At 41.2% G+C, this 19,330-nt stretch overlaps 1 protein-coding gene across 1 annotated transcript in view; it reads left to right on the top strand.

Annotated features, from left to right (window-relative positions):
* The window catches only part of CPS1 (carbamoyl-phosphate synthase 1), a gene marked incomplete at its 5' end in the record, with an annotated part of 91,481 nt that extends 76,399 nt beyond the window's left edge, over positions 1-15,082 (top strand). The window contains 7 exons of the mRNA XM_082055910.1: positions 1,009-1,179; positions 3,867-3,941; positions 6,937-7,035; positions 11,261-11,320; positions 12,237-12,349; positions 12,883-13,012; positions 14,262-15,082. Coding sequence (XP_081912036.1) covers positions 1,009-1,179; positions 3,867-3,941; positions 6,937-7,035; positions 11,261-11,320; positions 12,237-12,349; positions 12,883-13,012; positions 14,262-14,360 — 747 coding nt within the window. The 3' untranslated portion in view covers positions 14,361-15,082. The remainder of the gene's footprint in view (positions 1-1,008; positions 1,180-3,866; positions 3,942-6,936; positions 7,036-11,260; positions 11,321-12,236; positions 12,350-12,882; positions 13,013-14,261) is intronic.
* Positions 15,083-19,330: the final 4,248 nt, after the last annotated feature.

Raw genomic sequence — 19,330 nt, 5'->3', positions numbered from 1 at the left:
CCTTGCTCATCTTTAGCTATTTCAATCATTAAAATAAGCCTTCCAAGTCATTGGAAAGAAAGCAAGACAGTTTAAGTGTTTAAGTCTTTAATATAAGCCATTAAGATGGTTACCTAAATAGTGTGGTCATAGTAGCTATCAGTAACAGAAGTACAGGAGATGTCTGACCCTTTATGGCTAGCAGCTGCCTTTCTTTTGCTAATGGAAGAAGGTCAGAAGAATGTGAGCAGAGTATGACTGAGGAAATGGTGAATGGAAAGAAAACCTGACATATATAGTAGAGACGCATTATTGGTGAATGATCCTATTTGGGCTATTAGTTGAGAAAAATGTACTTACCGTTCTTCACCTTTCTTCTGTTTCACAAGTAGTTATTCAGAAACTGCACAGAGGGACAGAATGGAGTTTTTCCTTCCTTGCTTTCCCTCAGCTGTGCTTGCTTTTTCTCTAGATAGCACCTCTGTTCCATTCTGTCTTAACTTACCTGTTCTTATCCCCCTTCACTTCCCCTTCATTCTCACTTACAGCAATTCTTTTACTATTGTTCTCCCTGGTGGCTTCTCAGCAGGATACAGAACTTCTTTGTTTCTTGCTTGGGTCACTGAATGACTTTGGCCTATAGATGAGGAAAGTCAATGAGGATATTCCAGTCATTCACAAAGTGCTATTACTATGGAAAAAGAACAAAGTGGGCTTCTAAAGATTGTACCTAATGCCAAGTTTCCACACCTCTTGCACATTAACTTAGGGTATAGTACAACACATTTTCCAAAGTTCTAATTTTCAGACAATAGAGACGAAACAGCTGCAGAACACCAGACTCCTTGTATCTCAAGCTGGCCACTACACATCTCTCATTGCTGTTTGTCATATCGAACATGATTTCTGTGCAGTCTGAAGAGCATCTCTGCCAGGAGGAGTAAGGACTGATTTCCAGACACATGAATCAATTTGTTTCTTCACCACAGAGTGCCTGACCCCGGTGTTTCTCTTTTTTAATCCCGTCAGGTGATAGAGTGCAACTTGCGGGCTTCACGCTCCTTCCCTTTTGTGTCGAAGACTCTGGGTGTGGACTTCATCGATGTAGCTACAAAAGTAATGATTGGAAAAGAGGTTAATGAGTCATCCCTCCCCACACTGGAACATCCCATTATTCCCTCCAAATATGTTGGAATTAAGGTATAGTTTTCAAAAGAGCACCAAAAACACCCATAACAGAGCCAGCACCTAGCACATTGATAGGTGATTAGTATTTCAATGCCCAGAGAGAGCAATTTGCTCACTGGACAAAGGCCAAGTTGACCTTTTGCAGTTTCTGTTAAGATGATGTACATTGGGAAAAAATGTACAGGGAAAACAATCAAAGGAAAATTATCCAGTGATTATTGGCAAAATCAGTCTCTGATTATTTCTTTCTCTGTCCTACTCTAAATCATATTTATGAACTGCATAATAAATATGCACCTGAAGAATTGAACACTGAAGTTCAGGCTGTTTTGTAATACTACTTAAAATATGTGTGGACATGTACAGATCTGTGTTTTGAGTACCCCCCCGGATTTTGTCTTCAGGATCAGTGACATGGGCTGTTGAATGCATACAATCCCTTTATATGTACCACGAGTTAAAATGTGGGTGAAAATCTTGGATCCTTTGATTTCACTGTGGCTAAGATTTTACTTTTCATAATTACTAAGCTTATATAGCTCCCAAGATACCAAAATGTACTGTAGGTATTTTTGAATGCTTAGTCAAACAAAAAAAAAATCAAGTTCCTCATCATAACGATCTGTAACACCACTGCAGAGAATACAATGGATGAGAATTGTTTGTACAGAAACTTTCAAGATTTAATAGCTTCCAAATCAAGTGAAAATTGAGGAAATGTAAAACACCTAACATCTTTCTGCTAATAAAATATTGATACGTATTGTAATGCAAGCCAAATCTCTGACCCAGGCCAGCTGATGTTATTGGCAAGCCAGTAAGTCCAGAAATAACTTTACATTTTATTTGATGCCACAGAGAAGCATTATCTGAAATTCTAATCTGAGACTTTTAAATTTAAGTCTTAATTTTTAATATAAATTTCTATTATATAGACCAGGGGCTTCTTCACTGTTATTAGCTAAACCGTCAAGAGTTTTGTCCCTCCTGGGAATGCTGGCTACAGAGCAGAAAACCCAACTATGTTCTTGAAGACTTCACTACAAAGCCTTTTATACTGCTTGTGTTCTCTGTGGATTTACCAAATACAAAAAACCTGCTAATACCGTTGGAAATGCTGAACTTTGAAAAATATTCCAATTAAACCTGGTTCTTGTTGTTCATGCATCATATTTTCTGTCCTCTTACGTTTTTATTGCTAGGAATATTTGCATGGAAATGGGATTTTGTTTCTTCAGCAGTTCTTAAATGCTCTGAAAAGAGAGTATGAAACTCTTTTCTTCTGTCTCAACGTAGCTGGTCCTTTGCAGATTTGGAGTCCCACTGCTTCAGCTTCAGTGACTGAAATTTTGTCTTGCTGTGCTTGCTTGCAGAGTGACACAAGTATCATGGCCTGGCCAAGATTAAATCCTGGATAGAGCAGGACTGACTATGTTTTAAATAGGATTTATTTGCACTACCAGAGTCTGCTCCTGCTGATGCATTTTCATGTTCATGGCAGACAAAAGTTAGGGAGCTGGTGGAAAGCTTTGTTCCTTGTTGCCTTTCAGACAATATTTCTATTAAAAATAATGCACCTTGACTGCCGTATCTCAGCTTGAGACTGCAGGCTTGGCCACTGTAAAAATTTTCTCTTTACTTATAGAAGAAGCAAAACTGATCTAAAAGTCATGAAGACACATGACTCTTTTATGTGAAACCTTTCACAGTGACTTTCTGCTGTCACATTTTAGTTCGTTGTTGTTAGGTGTCATGAAACAGCAGCTGTCCTGTCTGCAGTGTTTACCCTCAGAGACTTCTAAGAACAGAATTATATCTTTGGATTTAAAACCAGATTATTTTTAAAGCAGCAAGGATGCTGTCTTTATGCAAATGCGATTAGTAGTTTAAGGGTAGAGAAGCTCTATAGAAAATTATTCCTTAACAGAAAATTTGTTCGATGTTTGCCACATGTAGTCATTGGCTCTTTAACAGAGAGTTTCTTTCTCCCCTATTTTTTTTAAAGTCAAATTAGACAAAAGAAGTCAGACTGCAGTGACTGAAGTTTTCAGATAATGATAGGGATCAGGAGTTTTAATATTTTCATACAAAAGAAAAAAGTTATGGATTTGTATTTTGGGGGGAAGAGGGAAAATCTGAAAATCACTTGCAAGTTTTCGTCTGGTTTACTCCAAAAGAGTGTATTCTTGTTGAATGGTTTGATTCCTGTGTATGAGAATTTTCTGTTGGAGAACAGTTTTCTCAATAAAACTGTCTGGCTTCAGACAGTATCTCTCCGTGTCTCATAAATTAGATCCTTTGCAGCCTTTCTGTTTTAAAATGTGTCCTAAAAAAGGTAGTGGGCTACCACAGATTAGCAATCTGCCATCAGAGTGTGAGCAAACCTGCAAGAGTCAGAAGGATGATTTATTGGCAAAATACATGTTTACTTGTTCCAGTCCGTCAGCAAGATTTTAGGGCAACTCATTTGCCAAGTGCTCCTTTGCTTATCAGCCTTGACCAGTGCTTTTTTTTGGATTAATTCATGTCTGCCTCTGTCACTTCCAAGTGTAGCTGGATGTTGGGTTTTTTTTGGTTGGTTTTTGTTTGTTTGTGGGTTGGTGTTTGTTTTTGTTTGTTTTGTTTTGTTTGTTTGATTTAAATGATCCATTAAATTTTCATTCTATTTCTTCCTCCCCTCTCTCTCTTTCTCTCACCAGGCCCCAATGTTTTCTTGGTCCCGGCTGAGAGATGCTGACCCTGTTCTCCGATGTGAAATGGCCTCTACTGGGGAGGTATCTTTCAGATTTGCTATTTTTTTTTTTTAAACCAAGTTGCCTTTAAACATCCTGAATCTTTGAAAGTGATCTTATTACTGCCTGAATCATGATGGCATCCGTAGCTTCTTCAGAAAATTGAAAACATCTTTCTTAGCTGTAAAAAACCACATTGTCCTGTGAAATCCAGTGTATTCAGCCACTGGATGTCCCTCTTTACCTGCATGTCAGCTCCCTGAGTTGGACCTGGTTGATGTGACAGCCTGAAATGAGTTTATCTGAGAGCCGTCGGGTTCTGGGAGGTTCTCAGTGCATCAGTCCATTTTATGAATCACCTGCTTCTAGACAGATAAGCACTTACAGCTTTCAAAACCCGCCATCGGCACATGCCAGAACAGCAATATTGAGACTCCAGGCCATGAGTGTTTGCTCTTGGAACATGCTAGTTACTTAAAGGCATCAAATATGTGTGGTGACGTTTTTGTTGTTGCCTGGTAACCATGAAGGCGTGTCCCAAGGTGCAAAAAGCAAGAAAGAGTGAATAAAATGTGCTGGCTGCAGCGTTGGCTGTCAGTCGGATGAGAAGGAGATGGGGCTCCCTTCCCCTCTTGCTCTGCAGCTGGGCTGGGAGGTGCTTCTGAAATGTCTCTTGGTTATGCATGGCACCCTGTAAAGGCACAAAGCTGTTCTCCCTGCACAGACTTGGCACTCATGGGAGCCCTCACCAAGAGGAACAGGTTTCCATCTGTGTCACTTGAAGAGATATTAGTTCATCTAGAACAAAACGGTTTGTTTATGAGTTATTGCTGAGCTGTCAATGGCTTCCACACATATGCTGAAGCCATCTGTAATCTTGCTCATTCTGTTACTTCTAGAAAAGAGTTGCAGTAGCAAGAAACTTATTCTGGGCTAGACAGCCCGCTTGGGAAGTGATTAAATACTGACACAGTTAGATTAGGCTTACCAGTGCTCTACCATAGCTAGGCATGTGGCAAAGCCTGTGCTGCTCCATTTGATATGAACATGCGTATGTCTACAAGAGCTGTTTTCACGAGGAAAGACTTATGTTAGTATGAAAAAGCACTATACCCAGATACAAGGTAACGACAGCCTTAGGTCACCTACATCTCTCCAGAATTACTTTATTTTGCTCTTCCTAATGTGTGGGAAATGAGTATTGCAGAAGATTTCCTTTCAGTGTAGTTAATGTGCAGAAAAAAGTCAAGTGATTTCCGTGACTTCTTTATTTTCAGAACAAAATTGACTACAAAGACACCTCCCCTCCAAAAAAAAAAAAAGAATAAAAATGTAACTAAGAGCAAGAATTATTTTACTGAGCTTTATATGGAGTTAGAGATTATGCTGGTCATAAAGGAGGGATTATTAACTTTTATGATTTGGAAAGATCCATATTCACAAATGCCATAAAATGTGACAGTTATGAAAGTCTTTCTTGTGAAGGAAGTAAGGATAATCACTTGCTTTGGGTAAAATGCTCAATTATTCCTCAAAGGCTTTTTTCATACTCATGGCTTCATTTGGGCTTGAATTTGTCACATCTATCTGGCAGAGATGTATTTTGCTGGGAGTCGTGGTTCCCACAGCAGTAGAAGACACGGTGCTGGGGGTCCCTTTGAGTAGAGTGGCTGTTCTGACCATGCGGTTATGATAAACATCTCCCAGCAGGCTGGATCCAAGCCTACCAGGCAGGGGAATGTCCACCACCCAAGAAAGTCCAGGACCACAGAACCCCGCAGCCAGATACGCTGTAGAACAGACTGGATGCTCAGAGATGAGTTTTTAGAGAAAGGCTGCGATACAAGTTCTCATGGGTTTTTTTTGGTTTTTTTTTTTTTTTTTTTTTTTTAATCCCTTCCCTTGTGGGATTTTTGTTTGGTTGGTTCTTTTTTTTACTTCAGAAGATCTGGCGAATCATCACATGATATACTGGTTTCTGCTCACCATGGTAATGGTGAGACCATGAATGTGAGGGCTCACTCTGTAATGGGAAGGACCACAAGAGAGCAATTCTCAATCAGTCCCTTTATCCCATCTGTATGTGTGTGCAGATTTGTTATTTCAAAGAGAAAAATCTGTGACAGTTTCGGCTTCTGTTTTTTGACAAGTGTGGAGCTGTCCAGAAAAAGTGAGGGTTTGGGGTGGTTTTTTGTTTTTTTTTTTTTTTTTTTTCTTTCCTGTTTCAGCTTTCACGAAAGCTCATGCATTCCTCTTTTTGTCATCAGAATTCCAAACTTTGATAAGGAACACAGTTTAGTTCTACAGAAGATATTACTGCATGACAGCCTGTAAGCAACTGAGTTCCACAGGCAGTTCTGAATTATGGAAACTGCTAAATTATTTTGATCAATTTCTTTATCAGATTTTTGTTTATATAAAATAAATTCTTATTAATTGGCATGGTTGCTTTGTTGTTTTCCCAAGTATATTATTCAACATACTAGCTGAATTTCATATTAGTTGAATTTCATACATCTATGGACTTCTAATTTAATAGCATCTTTATATACCTTGGTTTATCTTCACAAGTAGTGCCAGAAGTACATGACAACACAAGCACTGTCTTACTCTAGTTTGCAGTGTACACACAGAGAAAAGTGCCTGCGTGCAGAACACTTACTGTTAAGCATTGTATAACGTTAAACAATTTGCAGGGCACTCACAAACACTGGAGCAGAGGCTGTGTACAGCATTCCCATAACTCAGCAGAATCAATTGTTGTTGCTCCTCAGTGTGCTGTTTGAAACTAAAGCGTTGCTTATTCCTTCGTTATTGCTTCATTAAAATGATGAGATTTTTCTGCAATGATTTTCTGATTTATTCCCCCTGCCTCCTGCCTGCAGACTCCATGCAAAAGCGGTCTGATTCTGCACGCAGAAGTCAAAAGAACCTGTTCAAAAATTTAATTCCTGTTTTTTTTTCCAAAGCAAAGTTATTGGGTTATACTTGTTTGGTTTTTTTCCTCTCATGCCAACTCCTTTGTGCCTTTTCCTAGGTCGCGTGCTTTGGTGAGGATGTGTACACTGCCTTTCAGAAGGCTATGCTTGCCGCAGGGTTTGCATTTCCGAAGGAAGGAATTTTGGTTGGAATTCAGGTGAGTCCTAAAAATCAAAGCTAAGAAAGGACTGACACAGGGAAACTCAGTCACTGTTGCCTTGTTTTCATTCGTGTGTCCTTGTGGCCTAAATGTGTTTCTCTGCAATCCAACTTGAAGTGCAGTAAGACACTGAGGAATAAACACCATGGAGAGATCTTTGCTGGATTCTCTGACTCCTGATAATTTCTACTGGGAGCCGTGGGCAAACCCCCAGGATTGCTGCAGGCAGAGGCCTGGGATCAGAGAGCTAGAAACCACCTTCCTGTGGGAACAAAGCCCGTGGATGGTCAGTTCAGAGAAATGTCCCAGCTGGAACTCAGAGGCCACTCATTGTTCCCACCCGAATGGGAGCCCTGGGAATGCCAGGTCCAGTCCTGACATATAAATTCCTTTCATCTGTACATTGCCTCTTTCACTTTTGAAACCAGTTCCCCTCCACTCCCCCAAATCAGAGAGAGAGTTTCCATACTGCAAAGCTGAGCCTGCTAAGCTTTCCCCATAGATGCACACATTTCCTTCCAGGCAGAGCTGTAGCATCATCCAACAGTGCAGAAAACACTCTCTCCTGGCTGCCCAGAGGCATGGCTGCCATTATTCCTTTCCCTGTACGATGGTGGTGTGTAGCCAATATTGTAAGTATCTGAGAAAGGAAGAACCAACGCTACATTTGTGTAGTAATGTTTCTGGTTTCTGTATTTTGCCAGACCTCTCTCCTCTTAGGGACAGTCTCTCAGACACATGTTCTGCAGTTCCAGTGATTCCATACCACACTAGAGCTTGGACTTTAGGGTTCCATCTCTTGCTGTCAACATCCCTCAGAATTGCTCTATGTGACAGAAAGTTTAAATGATGTCTTTAGGGGAATGTCCTCCAGTGCAGTGACTTCTGCAAACAGCCTTTGCGTGAGGGAGTTCCTCATGGGTTTGAGTTAGGAACAGCCCCACAGTTCTGTATCAGTAAGGAGGATGTGTGTTTCAGGATGAAAAGGTAGCTAGGCAGAAAAGCAAGAAGTGTTGGTTCTTTATCATAGGATAGTTACCAACTGCAGGAGGTGCTGAAGTCAGATACACTTGCAAACCTTGATGTGTGCGTGTTCCTCAAAATATTCAGACATTTCCACTGCAACTGGAACATTCTCAGGCCCCATAAAAATGACTCATTGCCTCCTGCTATTTCTGTGTTGTGCTTGTAACAGTCTTATGCTCTACATGTCTACATAAAGTAAATTAAAAAAATAGAATAGATGGATTTTCCTGTCAGGCAGCTGGGGTGTGAAAAATGTCTTGGGCTCTTTGTGCCAGCAGAGCATGTGAAGGAAGTGTGTGAAAAGTGGCTGGAAAGGAACATTACTTCTGCTGACACAGATTACCGCTTAGTCCTTAAACATACACATATGTGTACACATCTATGGATTGAAGCTTTTGCTCTAAGTTACCTCAAATTAGCAGAAAAGTCTTTGCTACCTAAAGTTTAAAAGTTCAGTATGAAACTGGGCTGTTGGTACTGTATGACTACTGTATATCCAATCACTGCAGATTTTAAAGCAGCATTTTAAAAAGTGGAAAAGAAAATCCAAAAGAAGAAAAAAGGAGAGAGCCTAGTGTTTAAAATTTGGGTCTATTTTCCTGATAGCACCTAGAAGGGAACAGGCAGCAAAGAGTAATTTTAGCTATAGAAAGCATTTATGTGGGTCCTGTGTCAGGATCTGTTAAACTGAGACAAAGGTTCTTTGTACAAAGGTCTTGAAAAAAAACAAACAAACAAAAAACAAAAACAAAACAAAACCAACCAACCAAAAAAACCCCTGAAAACAAACTCCAAAGGCTCAACCCTGCAAACCTTTTAGAAGTAACAAGATTCTGTCCTTTATAATGAGTGGTTTACAGTTCATTTTCTTGCAAAAGAAACTTGAAAGCAACAGATCAATCGCTTAAAAGTCTCTCTTCATCTCAGCATATTTCTTAGATAATTGAAGTCCAAAACAAGAAGTGTAAAGCTAATGCTGAGGACCACGTATTGCTCCCTCACTGCTCTGGAATTTGTCACCTACCTACTTTTAAATGGTCTGTTTTGAAACAGAGAGGAAATAAAGGCTTGTGAGAAGGGCAGGTTGAAATGCTGACTTAGACCTGACGTGTAGACTATGAGTGGTTTTCCCTGAGCATTCCAGGCTGGAGGAATGGGGAGCCCCTCGCTGCAGAAACAGGAGGCACAAGGCGGGCTGTGAACACCAGCAGTGTTGTTCTCATCTTATCACAAACATGAGGTCATCCACCTTAAACTGGCAAAGTTGTCAGCGTATTCTCAGAGGGGGAGGACAGGCTCAGAAGGACAGATAGCAGGTCACCCCTTTCCATGATCACTCAATATTTAAATGTCACTGCTGTGAGCGGGTGACGGGGTGCAGGTCTTTCCCTGGGCAGAGGCCCCTGAGGAGGCTTCATTGCTTCACCAGCTTGCTCTGATTTTCAGACTGGACTTTTAGCTCTTGCAGAGAGGGAAATAAGCCAAATGGTCATGAATTCTACTTCCCTCAAAAGTATCTAGCCTCAAAATATTTAGATTATTTGGTATACTGTAACTTTATGCCTCTGCTATTAATTATGTTGAGGTGAGAGAAGGCTGCCTTCATGAAGGTCAAAGTCAACCAGGTGTAGTTAACAATAGCAGAGAGGGACATCTTCATTTCCCTACAAGTGTTTCACACTGACATTGCACAGGTTGAGGTTCCCCAGGATGTTAAAGGCCCGACGCTCTCCCAGGGTAAATGGAGTATGGCTTTCTTGTTAGACAAATGCATCTCTGCTGGTTTGTGCAAGCTGGTAATCTGACCTCTTTTCATAATTTGGAGAAATCTATGATGCTGAAACCCTGAGCCTGCCTTTAAATAATTTATATTTTATGCAAGAGGACTTGAAAAGCTCATTTTATTTTCTTTCCTGATTGGGCTATTCAGTGATATCTCTGAGATGGAGTGCATCTGTCTTACATCTGTGCTGGTGACCACGAGATGCGGAAAGCATTGATGGAGTATTTTATTTTTAAATCCCAGCACTCCAAGTCTGTTGTTTCAAGGTAACCTTCTGCCTTGGTTCCTTATACGTCACAATTTTTGCATGCTCCATGCTGGATTTGGATACAGAATTCAAGATTATCACAGGAGATGAGCTGTCTTTGTTTCGAGCTGGATCTTTGTGAGAACTGGTGTAGCTCCATTGAATTAACTGAGGATGTGGCCCTTTATAAATAGCAAGGCATGCCAGCAAACAAGAGAGAGGTCATAAGAAATAGAGCTTTTCTGATAAAGGAAAAAGAATAAAATTCTCCTACAATAAATATCTTACACTAAATAAATCTGCTTGTACTTTTCACCTTTAGTAACTAATGGTTTTTTACACGGGTTCTTTCAGCCAGGCTTTAAATCTGAGGCTGCTCCGATGCAAGCTGACAGCTGTAATTTCTTTTCATGGAGAGGCTGTTTTATGTGTCACAAGTGTTCAGTACATATTTGACAGAAGTTTATAATAATGTTGTGAAATTCAGCCCCTCTGACCAGGAGGCAGAACCGTTCTCTCTGACTGGGAAGCTGCCAACCCTGTCACATTGTGTATTTATATTTTCCAGTTAGTGTACAGAATGAGATGGCTTTCAGAATGAGGCTCTTTCCAGAGTTCTCAAAAAAACCCAACCAACCAAACAAACTGTTGACTCCTTCATAGAAAGTCATTCACCCTTCAGAATATTGTTCTCTCACCCATAAAGGTAAAGCCATCAGTAGCTCCAGCGGGGGCAATGAAACTTGCAATAGTCCTTCTTCCAAATGGGTAGGCCACACTAAGGTCAAAAGCAAAGTTTGGCCTGCCTTGGCAGTGAGGAAGGCATGTGTAGCATCTGATCTTTGCATTGCTGTAGCATCCAGAAGAAAGTTATGCTGGGATCAAATTTTTGCTCACCTGTCGCTCTGAAATGGCTTGTTCAAATTCAGATGTCTACAGGGTGTCTACAAGTCATCTTATTGTTATTTCTTCTACATTATGGTGGATCTATGTGTGCTTTATGAGAGAATCTTTTAAAGGTGCCTTAAGTACCTCGGCATTCAGGTCTCAGCACAGAAAGGTGCATTTGCCTCTTAGCACCATCTAGAAGAGCTTCCTGTTGCCCAACAAAACACTCCTTCCAAGTCCTAGCATTGATGGTCTCTCTAATAAATTTCCTTTTTCAGAAGTCCTTCCGCCCCAGATTCCTCAGCGTAGCAGAACTACTGCATGAGGAAGGTTTCAAGGTAGGTGCTTTCAGTTATTTAAAGCTAGAGAGTGTTCAAATTCTGAAAGGTACTCAGCCTGCTACAGGAATGAAGAGGCAGAGAAAGAAAGCAAGTTTTCGAAGTACAAGAGGGATTTTTAGCTGAGTGATCCATAAAGTCAGCATGTATCACCCAACTAAATGTTTTCATGATTGTTTAATTCAACAAATAGAACTGAGTCATAAGGACAAGAACAACCCTGGCTCTGCTATCAGTAGTTCTCCAAGAAACAAAAGTGCCAGCAGGATGCCATGTACAACAGGAGGGGAAGAAGGGGAATCCTTTGATATGGAGAAGGCCTTTACAGTGCTTTATCTTCAGTGATATTCACAAGCTGTGGCATATAACGTTTGTGGTGCTTACATTCCTCTTGTAACTCTTCTGCGTTTGCATCCATATCCCTACTGAAAGGTAACTGGTAGCATGGCCACAGAAGATTGGCAAGAGCTTTTTAGTATTAAGTATTTAAGTACTATTTTCCTCAGTGGCTTTAGCGTAACTGCTGGATTTACAGTTCTGCCTTTCAAAACTTAGTGCTAGGCAAGAGAAAAAAAAAAAAAAAGTAAAATTTATAAGTGATTGAACGTAAGCACTATTGAAAGTCAGAGGGACTTTGATTTTCCTAAACCACTTAACTGCTTCTGAATGTGTTACTACTATTCATTGGCTATCATCCATCAGCAAATCACAGGTAATAGAAAGTTGGGAAGGTCCTGCTGTTCTCTGTGTGTCTCTCTGTATGGAGAGACACCTTTGTGATGAAAATTGCCCTCCAAAATCAGCTCTGACAACCAGGCTATCTGTTGGGTTAGACCCACATGAGTTAAATGAAAAGTCTCGGTATTATGAAGCACAGAGTAAGTAACTCTGTTTGTTTGTTTGTTTTCTTTGACAGCTTTATGCCACAGAAGCAACCTCAGACTGGCTCAATGCTAACGGTATCCCAGCAAATCCCGTGGCATGGCCATCGCAGGAAAGCCAGAGTCTGAGACTCCCTTCAGTCAGGCAGTAAGAGTAATACCTCATCAAATTTGTATTAACATCCAGGACAGCAAATACAAGGGGCAAATTGCTGGCCCTGTTGAGATTAATGATAGTGATTTAATGGGACTTCGGATTCCATCCAAAATGTTTGTTTCATCTGATTCTATCTGGAATTGCTGCAGCAGGGAGGTTTCAGCTTAATTAATTAACATCTCCTTGAACGGCCTATTTAATATGGCTTGGATGTATTGCTCCATGTTGCATTTTCACACAAGGGTACGTGCGACCTGAATATTTAGCTTTTAATGGCACTTAGTCATGCCTTTAACAGAGTTGTGCTGAGCTGTATGAAGGCTGAATATTGCTTTGTATCACTGAATAGAATAGAAATAAAGCCCAGATTTTTAGTGTGTTAACCCCTCAACCCTCCTTTCTTGGGATGTAAGACTAAACTCAAATGAATATTTTTCAGTGTCGTTTACCTGCATGCCTGTGCTATTCAGCATAGATTTTCATTAAGACACACTGTGATACTGTCTTGTGCGTTGTCTCTTCAGGTTGGTAAGGGATGGGAAAATAGATCTGGTGATTAACCTGCCTAACAGCAACACCAAGTTTGTCCATGATAATTATGTGATCCGGAGGATGGCTATTGACAGCGGGGTTGCTCTGCTCACTAATTTCCAGGTACTTCCCATCTTGTTCTTTCTTCTCTTAGTCATAAGAGCTTTCAGATACTTGTGACCTTAGATTCCAGTGTGTTTGGACCCTCATTATCTCTGGCAAATAATAATGTGTCTGAGAGTCATGGCAACACGATTGTTTGAATGTATTTTCTTTTTGCTACTATACAAAATAATGTTGCTTGAAGTAAAACACAAAAAAGAAAATATTGAGTCCTGTATTGCAGCTGAAGTTGTCGCTGTATCAATTTCACTTTAGAACAAACTTTTTGCACAGGATTGCCTGTAACAGGTATAAATTATGCATGGGAACAGTTTTTTGAATGGGGTGTTTTTCTAGTATGGTCCTTAAACCTTAAAGCAGGATGTAGCTGGGCTTTCTCGAATGATCCTTCGGGCAACATCCAGTTCCAAAGTGCCATTGAAGTGGAATTGCTGCCTGTCCTGTTGTAGTCAGGTTGCCAGTCATTACGTGTTTGTAGCTCCTGACAAACCCCTTTTACATACTGGTAGGGGAAGAGATACTTGGTCATGCAAAGTGGGACTCCTGCTGCCAGCAGTACCTTGACTTCCTTTGCAAGTGGCTTCAACTGTCACAGGAGAGCCTCATCTGGCTCTCATTAAGCACAGCAGCCAAATTCCTCTTGATTTCACTGGGTGCTGACATGGAACCCAGTGACTTGAACTGGTGTCCAGCTGTGCAAAATCTTCTGCTGTGATTGGAGTGAGGGAAGAGCAGAGAGAATGACAAGCTGTAAGTTCACAGGTGGGATAATGCCAAACATGATGAGCAGGAAGGGGAAACTGAAGACTCACCCTTTGCCTACTAGTGAAACATACACTGACAGCCAGAACAGGAGTCCCTGTCCAAAATTTATGACCACACCTGCTTGATGCATTTCATTTAACCCTTTTGATTACAGAGTTAATCTCTTGAGTTTGAGAGAGGAAAGTGATTCTGTGTTCTTTTAAGGGCTTGGTCTGTAGGAGGAAACAACAACTCTCGGTGGGACAGAGCTGTCTTGCCAGAGCAGCCTGACACCTCTGCGTCCCTCCAGCTGGACAGTCAGGCTTCAGAGGGCTGGACTCAACACAGTCACCTAGAAATTGGTATTCGTTTGGATGGACTCAAGGACCAGACCTGCACAGGGCAGTTTCAGGGTGACAGTGTAGAAATGTGGAGCCTGCTCTGTTATTCAGCCTTTGGCAGAAGGCTTTGCAATGCTCAGTCCTCCTCTGCTTTGTATTGACAGGTGGCAAAGCTTTTTGCCGAAGCTGTCAAATACTCTGGGAAACTGGACTCCAGGAGTCTCTTCCACTACAGACAGCTTGACAATGAAAACACTGCATAGAAGTTCATCTCCTACCTGCCATCTGCTTCTGGCACCAGAAAAGAGAGTAGATCTCAGACCATTCACCTGACCATCTTTGCATATACTTTATAGCATCTACACTGATTGTTTTTTCAACTCTCACAAACTAATTCCTAGCCAACACTTGTGATGGCTCATTGGAAAGCCATCCTCTCCTCAGCCTCTCCACCATCTTCTCCCCGTTTCCATGTAAGATGAAATATTAGTTACTTACTAGAGTAGAAGATCAGACAACCACCATAGCAGAGGAGTTGAAAGGAGACACAAGTGGTCCTGCATCAGGGTTGTTATTTTCATAACTAAGCCTGCTCCTCCTTAGAAATGCCTTCCTTAGGTCCATGCTCCCAGCTATTTTCATGCTGGACTACTAGAGCCTGGCCCCAAACGCCCATAGAAAGACAAGTAGCTTTCTCTTTCCATTGCTGATTATTGAGGATTCTACAAATTTATGTAACAATTAGCCATCCTTCTGGTAGATCCACCTGATGATACCATGGATGTCTGCCACAGTGATAATTGTGATCGCAGCTCCGTGAAGATGGATGATCATCAATTCCTCATGATTCCCTGCAACAGCTGACAGGCATGATGCAGCTACTTTTTGTTTGGTTTTTAACCCTGGCCAGGAATCATCTTTTTCAGCCTGGGACAGGAAGGCTATATGTATGTGTCCTGGAATTGCTTCCAAATTCTACTCCCTCCTTCAGACTATTATATATATATATATATTTTTTTTTTAATTCTGGTTCAACATTCAGAATTCAGGCGTCTGTCTCTGTATCATAAAGATGTTCTCCCAGCTTTGCGTCTGGCTTCAAAAGTGGAGAACTCCCCAAAGACTTCTGTGTGTTGCTGTCCAACATTTTATGCCATGATTGTGGGCATTAAAATTGAATCCTTTCAAAATGAGGTGAAAGTGTTGCAGTGCTTTACCCCTTCTAATTAAGTGACCCCTTCCCTTTCGTTACAGCCTTCTCTGCTCCTTTTCAGCTCTGGCAATGCCTGCAAATGCTGTCCACAGAGCAGACACCCACTGTGCCATGTGGTGCACGTCATCGCTTGCTGTCTGCGTGGCAAAAGACTTCAGCAGATCTATGACCAGTGGTACTGCATCCAGAAGCACATACAGTGCCTGTCTCGAAACACTTACTTGCTAAGAAACATATAAGTCTGTCTTTCCAACTCCCGTCCATGTTGCAGTGTGTACACAGCACACACTGGAGTTGGGAAGACTCAAAGTTGGACATCTTCTCTGATACTCACTAGAGTAAGCTAAAGTGGAGCATTTTCCTGCAGCCACACTCTGTCTACCCAAGCGCTCTGCTAGTTTGTAGGTACCGCCTTTTATGATTTCCCAATACCTGCAGGTCCTGCCAAGAACTACTGCTGCCAACTAGTGCTAGGTCTATGGTGGTGGAGCTGGATACTGCCCAGAACTGCTTTTTCTGAAGCTATCACAACTGAAATAGTGCACTGGCTCGGGGAGATGAGCAAACCTAGGCTGCTTCTTGTATGTGCTCTCAAGTTCCCTTGGGTTCCAAGAAGCTTCGAGTGTTGAGAGAGAATAAGGGTGAATAGATAGCCTGTCATTTTAAAAATTATTGCTAAAACATTTCAGGAAGGATTTAAATCTCGTGAGAGCTGTTATTGAAAGGTGCAAAGGAGCGGACAGAGGTTGGGATGCCTGTAGGTACCATGGGAATCTCTGAACGATTGTTGCTAAGCACCCAGACCAAATTTTGAATGAGGTCTGGACTTATTTCTGATCTGGTTGACATCCCAAGTTCTCTTGTCATGGGCATTTCTTCAGTACTAACTTTTGTGATGAACACAACCCTGCCTGCTGTGCACGGGAAGAGCTTTGCACTTTTAGAGTAGAGATGTCACTGATAAAACAAAAAACCCACACAAACAAAACCGTGATCTCAACAACAACAATCCCACAAAAACAGTTAATAAAAACCTTCAGAAGAGCCTGAAGTCATCAGCTGTTCACCCATTCCGTTGTGAAATGAATGACTAATGGTGGTTAATGAAGCAGCACTCTGTGAATGCATCCTGCACTTTATTTTTCAGTGGCAAGATCCTGTTAACAACTGGTGTCACCTCACATCCTCCCACCCTGTTTTTACCTCTAGCAGTGAACAAAGCAACATCTTAAAACATCTGCATTCTCTTATTCTTCTGCTTCTATTTTGTCACTGTTCTCATTAACTGAAAATTAAATAAATGACCTGGATTATCACACTACTTATTCTTAAATTCTGTGTGGCCCAGATTCTGCCCTTCTTTTCCTTTTTTTTTTTTTTTTTTTTTAAATTGAATGTTCTTTCTCTTCAGCCATATGTATGTATCTATGTATACATGTACCTATACATTCCTGTTGTTCCTTACTGCAGCAGCTCCAGATAATTAAACCACAGCTTCTTTGGTGTCCACAGACCCTCATATGATTAGAGTGGAATTTAGTAGAAAAAATACACCAGGGCTGAATGTGTGCTGAGTACTCTGTAATTATGCAGTGGTGGTAATATTTCGCTGCTGGTGCTTAACACTGGTCCCTTCCCCACTCCTCTGAAGCCAGTGATACTAATGTCCTTCTACACTTAATCAGACTCACCGATATATATATCTATACACATAGACATATATAGTTATATATAGAATACAACATTTACTGAGCTGTCTTTTCCTTCATCTTCTTTTGTTGTCTCCTCCCCTTCCCCTGTTGAAGGAAAAAGGTTCTTTTTGCTCTGACTGATGTGGGGTGGAACTCCAGCTCCTATCACAGCCTGAAGGAGCCAGGAAATCATCCCCCAGCTTACCTCGTGCAAACACTGAATACTGGCTGACTTTGTTTCTCGATATGCTTTTCTTCTTTGTGTGATGAAGGTGCGGACACTATAGGAAAAGATTTTAAAGTATCTACAGCTGTTAGGATCAATGCAGATCTTAAAAAAAAAAAAAGTTATGATTAGTGTCCTTTGTTACAAGCTCATCTCTGCTTTCAACAGATTCTGCCTTATAAATTTCTTTTTCTTGTTAATCTTGCAGAGGGTGACAATGACTGATGAAAGAGCATGCTATTCAGAGCAAGAAATTTGCTAATCTACAAGCAGTCAAATCATTTTATTCTTTTTACTGTCTTAAAGGAGGGTTGATAAAGAGACACATGAAGGTATAAGAGACAGTACAAAGCAAAACTTTTGAGATAAGCACAAGAAAAAGTGGCAAGAGCTACGATGAAATATGAAGAGTCCTAATTTTTAGTAACAGAGATGTTTTTTTTTCTCAGTAGTCAGTCTGCTGAGCCGCTCTCTGGAGCCACAGTTGTCCAGTGTGCCGAGTGCTGGGAAGCGCTGGTGGCTCAGTTTCCCAGGAGGCCCTGCTGAATATTGAGGTCAGGCTTTTATCCAGTTGATCACTTTTCTGGGTTTACTCTTCTCAAGTTAGCACTATTTACATCACTTAGAGATTGCTTGGGCAACCCTGGAGAGGTTAGTAGTAAAGCAATGATAATTTGGCATGTTGAAAGCAATAAGAAAAGGATGTAAGAGAGTGTATACTACTTATTGCTACCACTTTCTGCTTGGTAAAGGTCTTAAAACACAGCGAGATAAAAGAATATGCTTTATATAAGTAAAAAAAAAAAAAAAAATATTGAACAGCTATAAGAAACCTCTTTGCTCTGAGACCATTTGAAACAGTCAAAATCAGGTTTCTGAAAGTCCCAGGGAGTAGCCAAGCAGGAAAGCCTGCATGGTGTGAAAGAACTCTCAGCAGTGAGCAGAGGAATTTGTCTTGCGTGGCTTGCAGGTCATTGAGTTTTCCTGGCCTGGGTGTTGCCAGCAGCCTCTAAGGTGTCTTTTTTTCCTTCCCCCACATACCAAGTGTATTTTGCACTCTCGAGGTTTGAAAGCCTACTCGTGCTTTGGTTCTCTGTGCTTGCATCAGAGGCATCTAGGAGTACAGCTAGGAGATTAGCACCTCTATATCTTTATGATCAAGTGATCCATAAGAACAGAGGAGGGATTGGAAGTCAGCACTGTACTAAACGCCACAGCTGCAGTGTGTGCGACCCCGGCGGCGCGATGCGCAGCTGCCGCCTGGACCCCAGTCAGGTGCCAACAACCGGGACAGGAAGGTGAGCTCATGCAGCAACCAAGGTGAGGTGGTAAAAGGAGAGAGCCCCTTTGGCTCCTGTTTATAGTCTTTATAACACCAAATTGTAGTCAGAGCAGCCCTGGAGCTTGGGAAGCTTTCAGCAGAGGTAATCAGTGCTGCTGTCATCTCTGCAAGGACAGGAGGTGCTGCCGTGCCATAAATATGAATGCTACTGCTGTAGCCATCTGCAGGACATGGAAATCTGTGATGCCACAACAGTCGGCTGCCAAATAGTACCCAAAGCCTCTGTTTTTCTTCCTTCTGCATCTCAGCATTTAATGCTGCATAATGTAATTTACAGGGAATAATCTAGCTGCATTATTCACCCTTACATTGAAGAGAATTTAAATATGAACCTTTCAATGTGTCCTAATTAAATAGAGAACATGATACATGATATTTTGTCATTAACTAGGTAGGCTAAACTCTCACTCATCCTCATAATTAAAATATATTGAATTCTGTAGACTGATAATGCCAGTTGAGATAAACTCTTTTAATTCAGGGAAGTTTGTAAAGACGAAACTGAGAGACAAAAGCATTTGTTGCAAATTATGTTCAAACTTTATGATAATGTACTTTGGGGAAAAGATTAATAACTGCTAAGGAATAATGCTAGTGCCTTGGGATTACCATAATGTTGGATGAATGCTCTGGATCGTCTAAGTCAGTATTCAAGAGTAGCAAGTGCAGCTGTTCTGCATGGAGCTGCAAGGAGTGCCAAAAGTTTGTCGTTCTGGTAAAATTCATTCTCCCGGGGAACGTTTCTGGTTATTAAAGGTCAA

The sequence above is a fragment of the Streptopelia decaocto genome, assembly GCF_964273445.1.
Source record: "Streptopelia decaocto genome assembly, chromosome: 6".
Lineage (NCBI taxonomy): Eukaryota > Metazoa > Chordata > Aves > Columbiformes > Columbidae > Streptopelia > Streptopelia decaocto.
The sequence above is the reverse complement of the archived record's forward strand: the minus strand, read 5'-3'. Positions and strand labels throughout refer to the sequence as shown.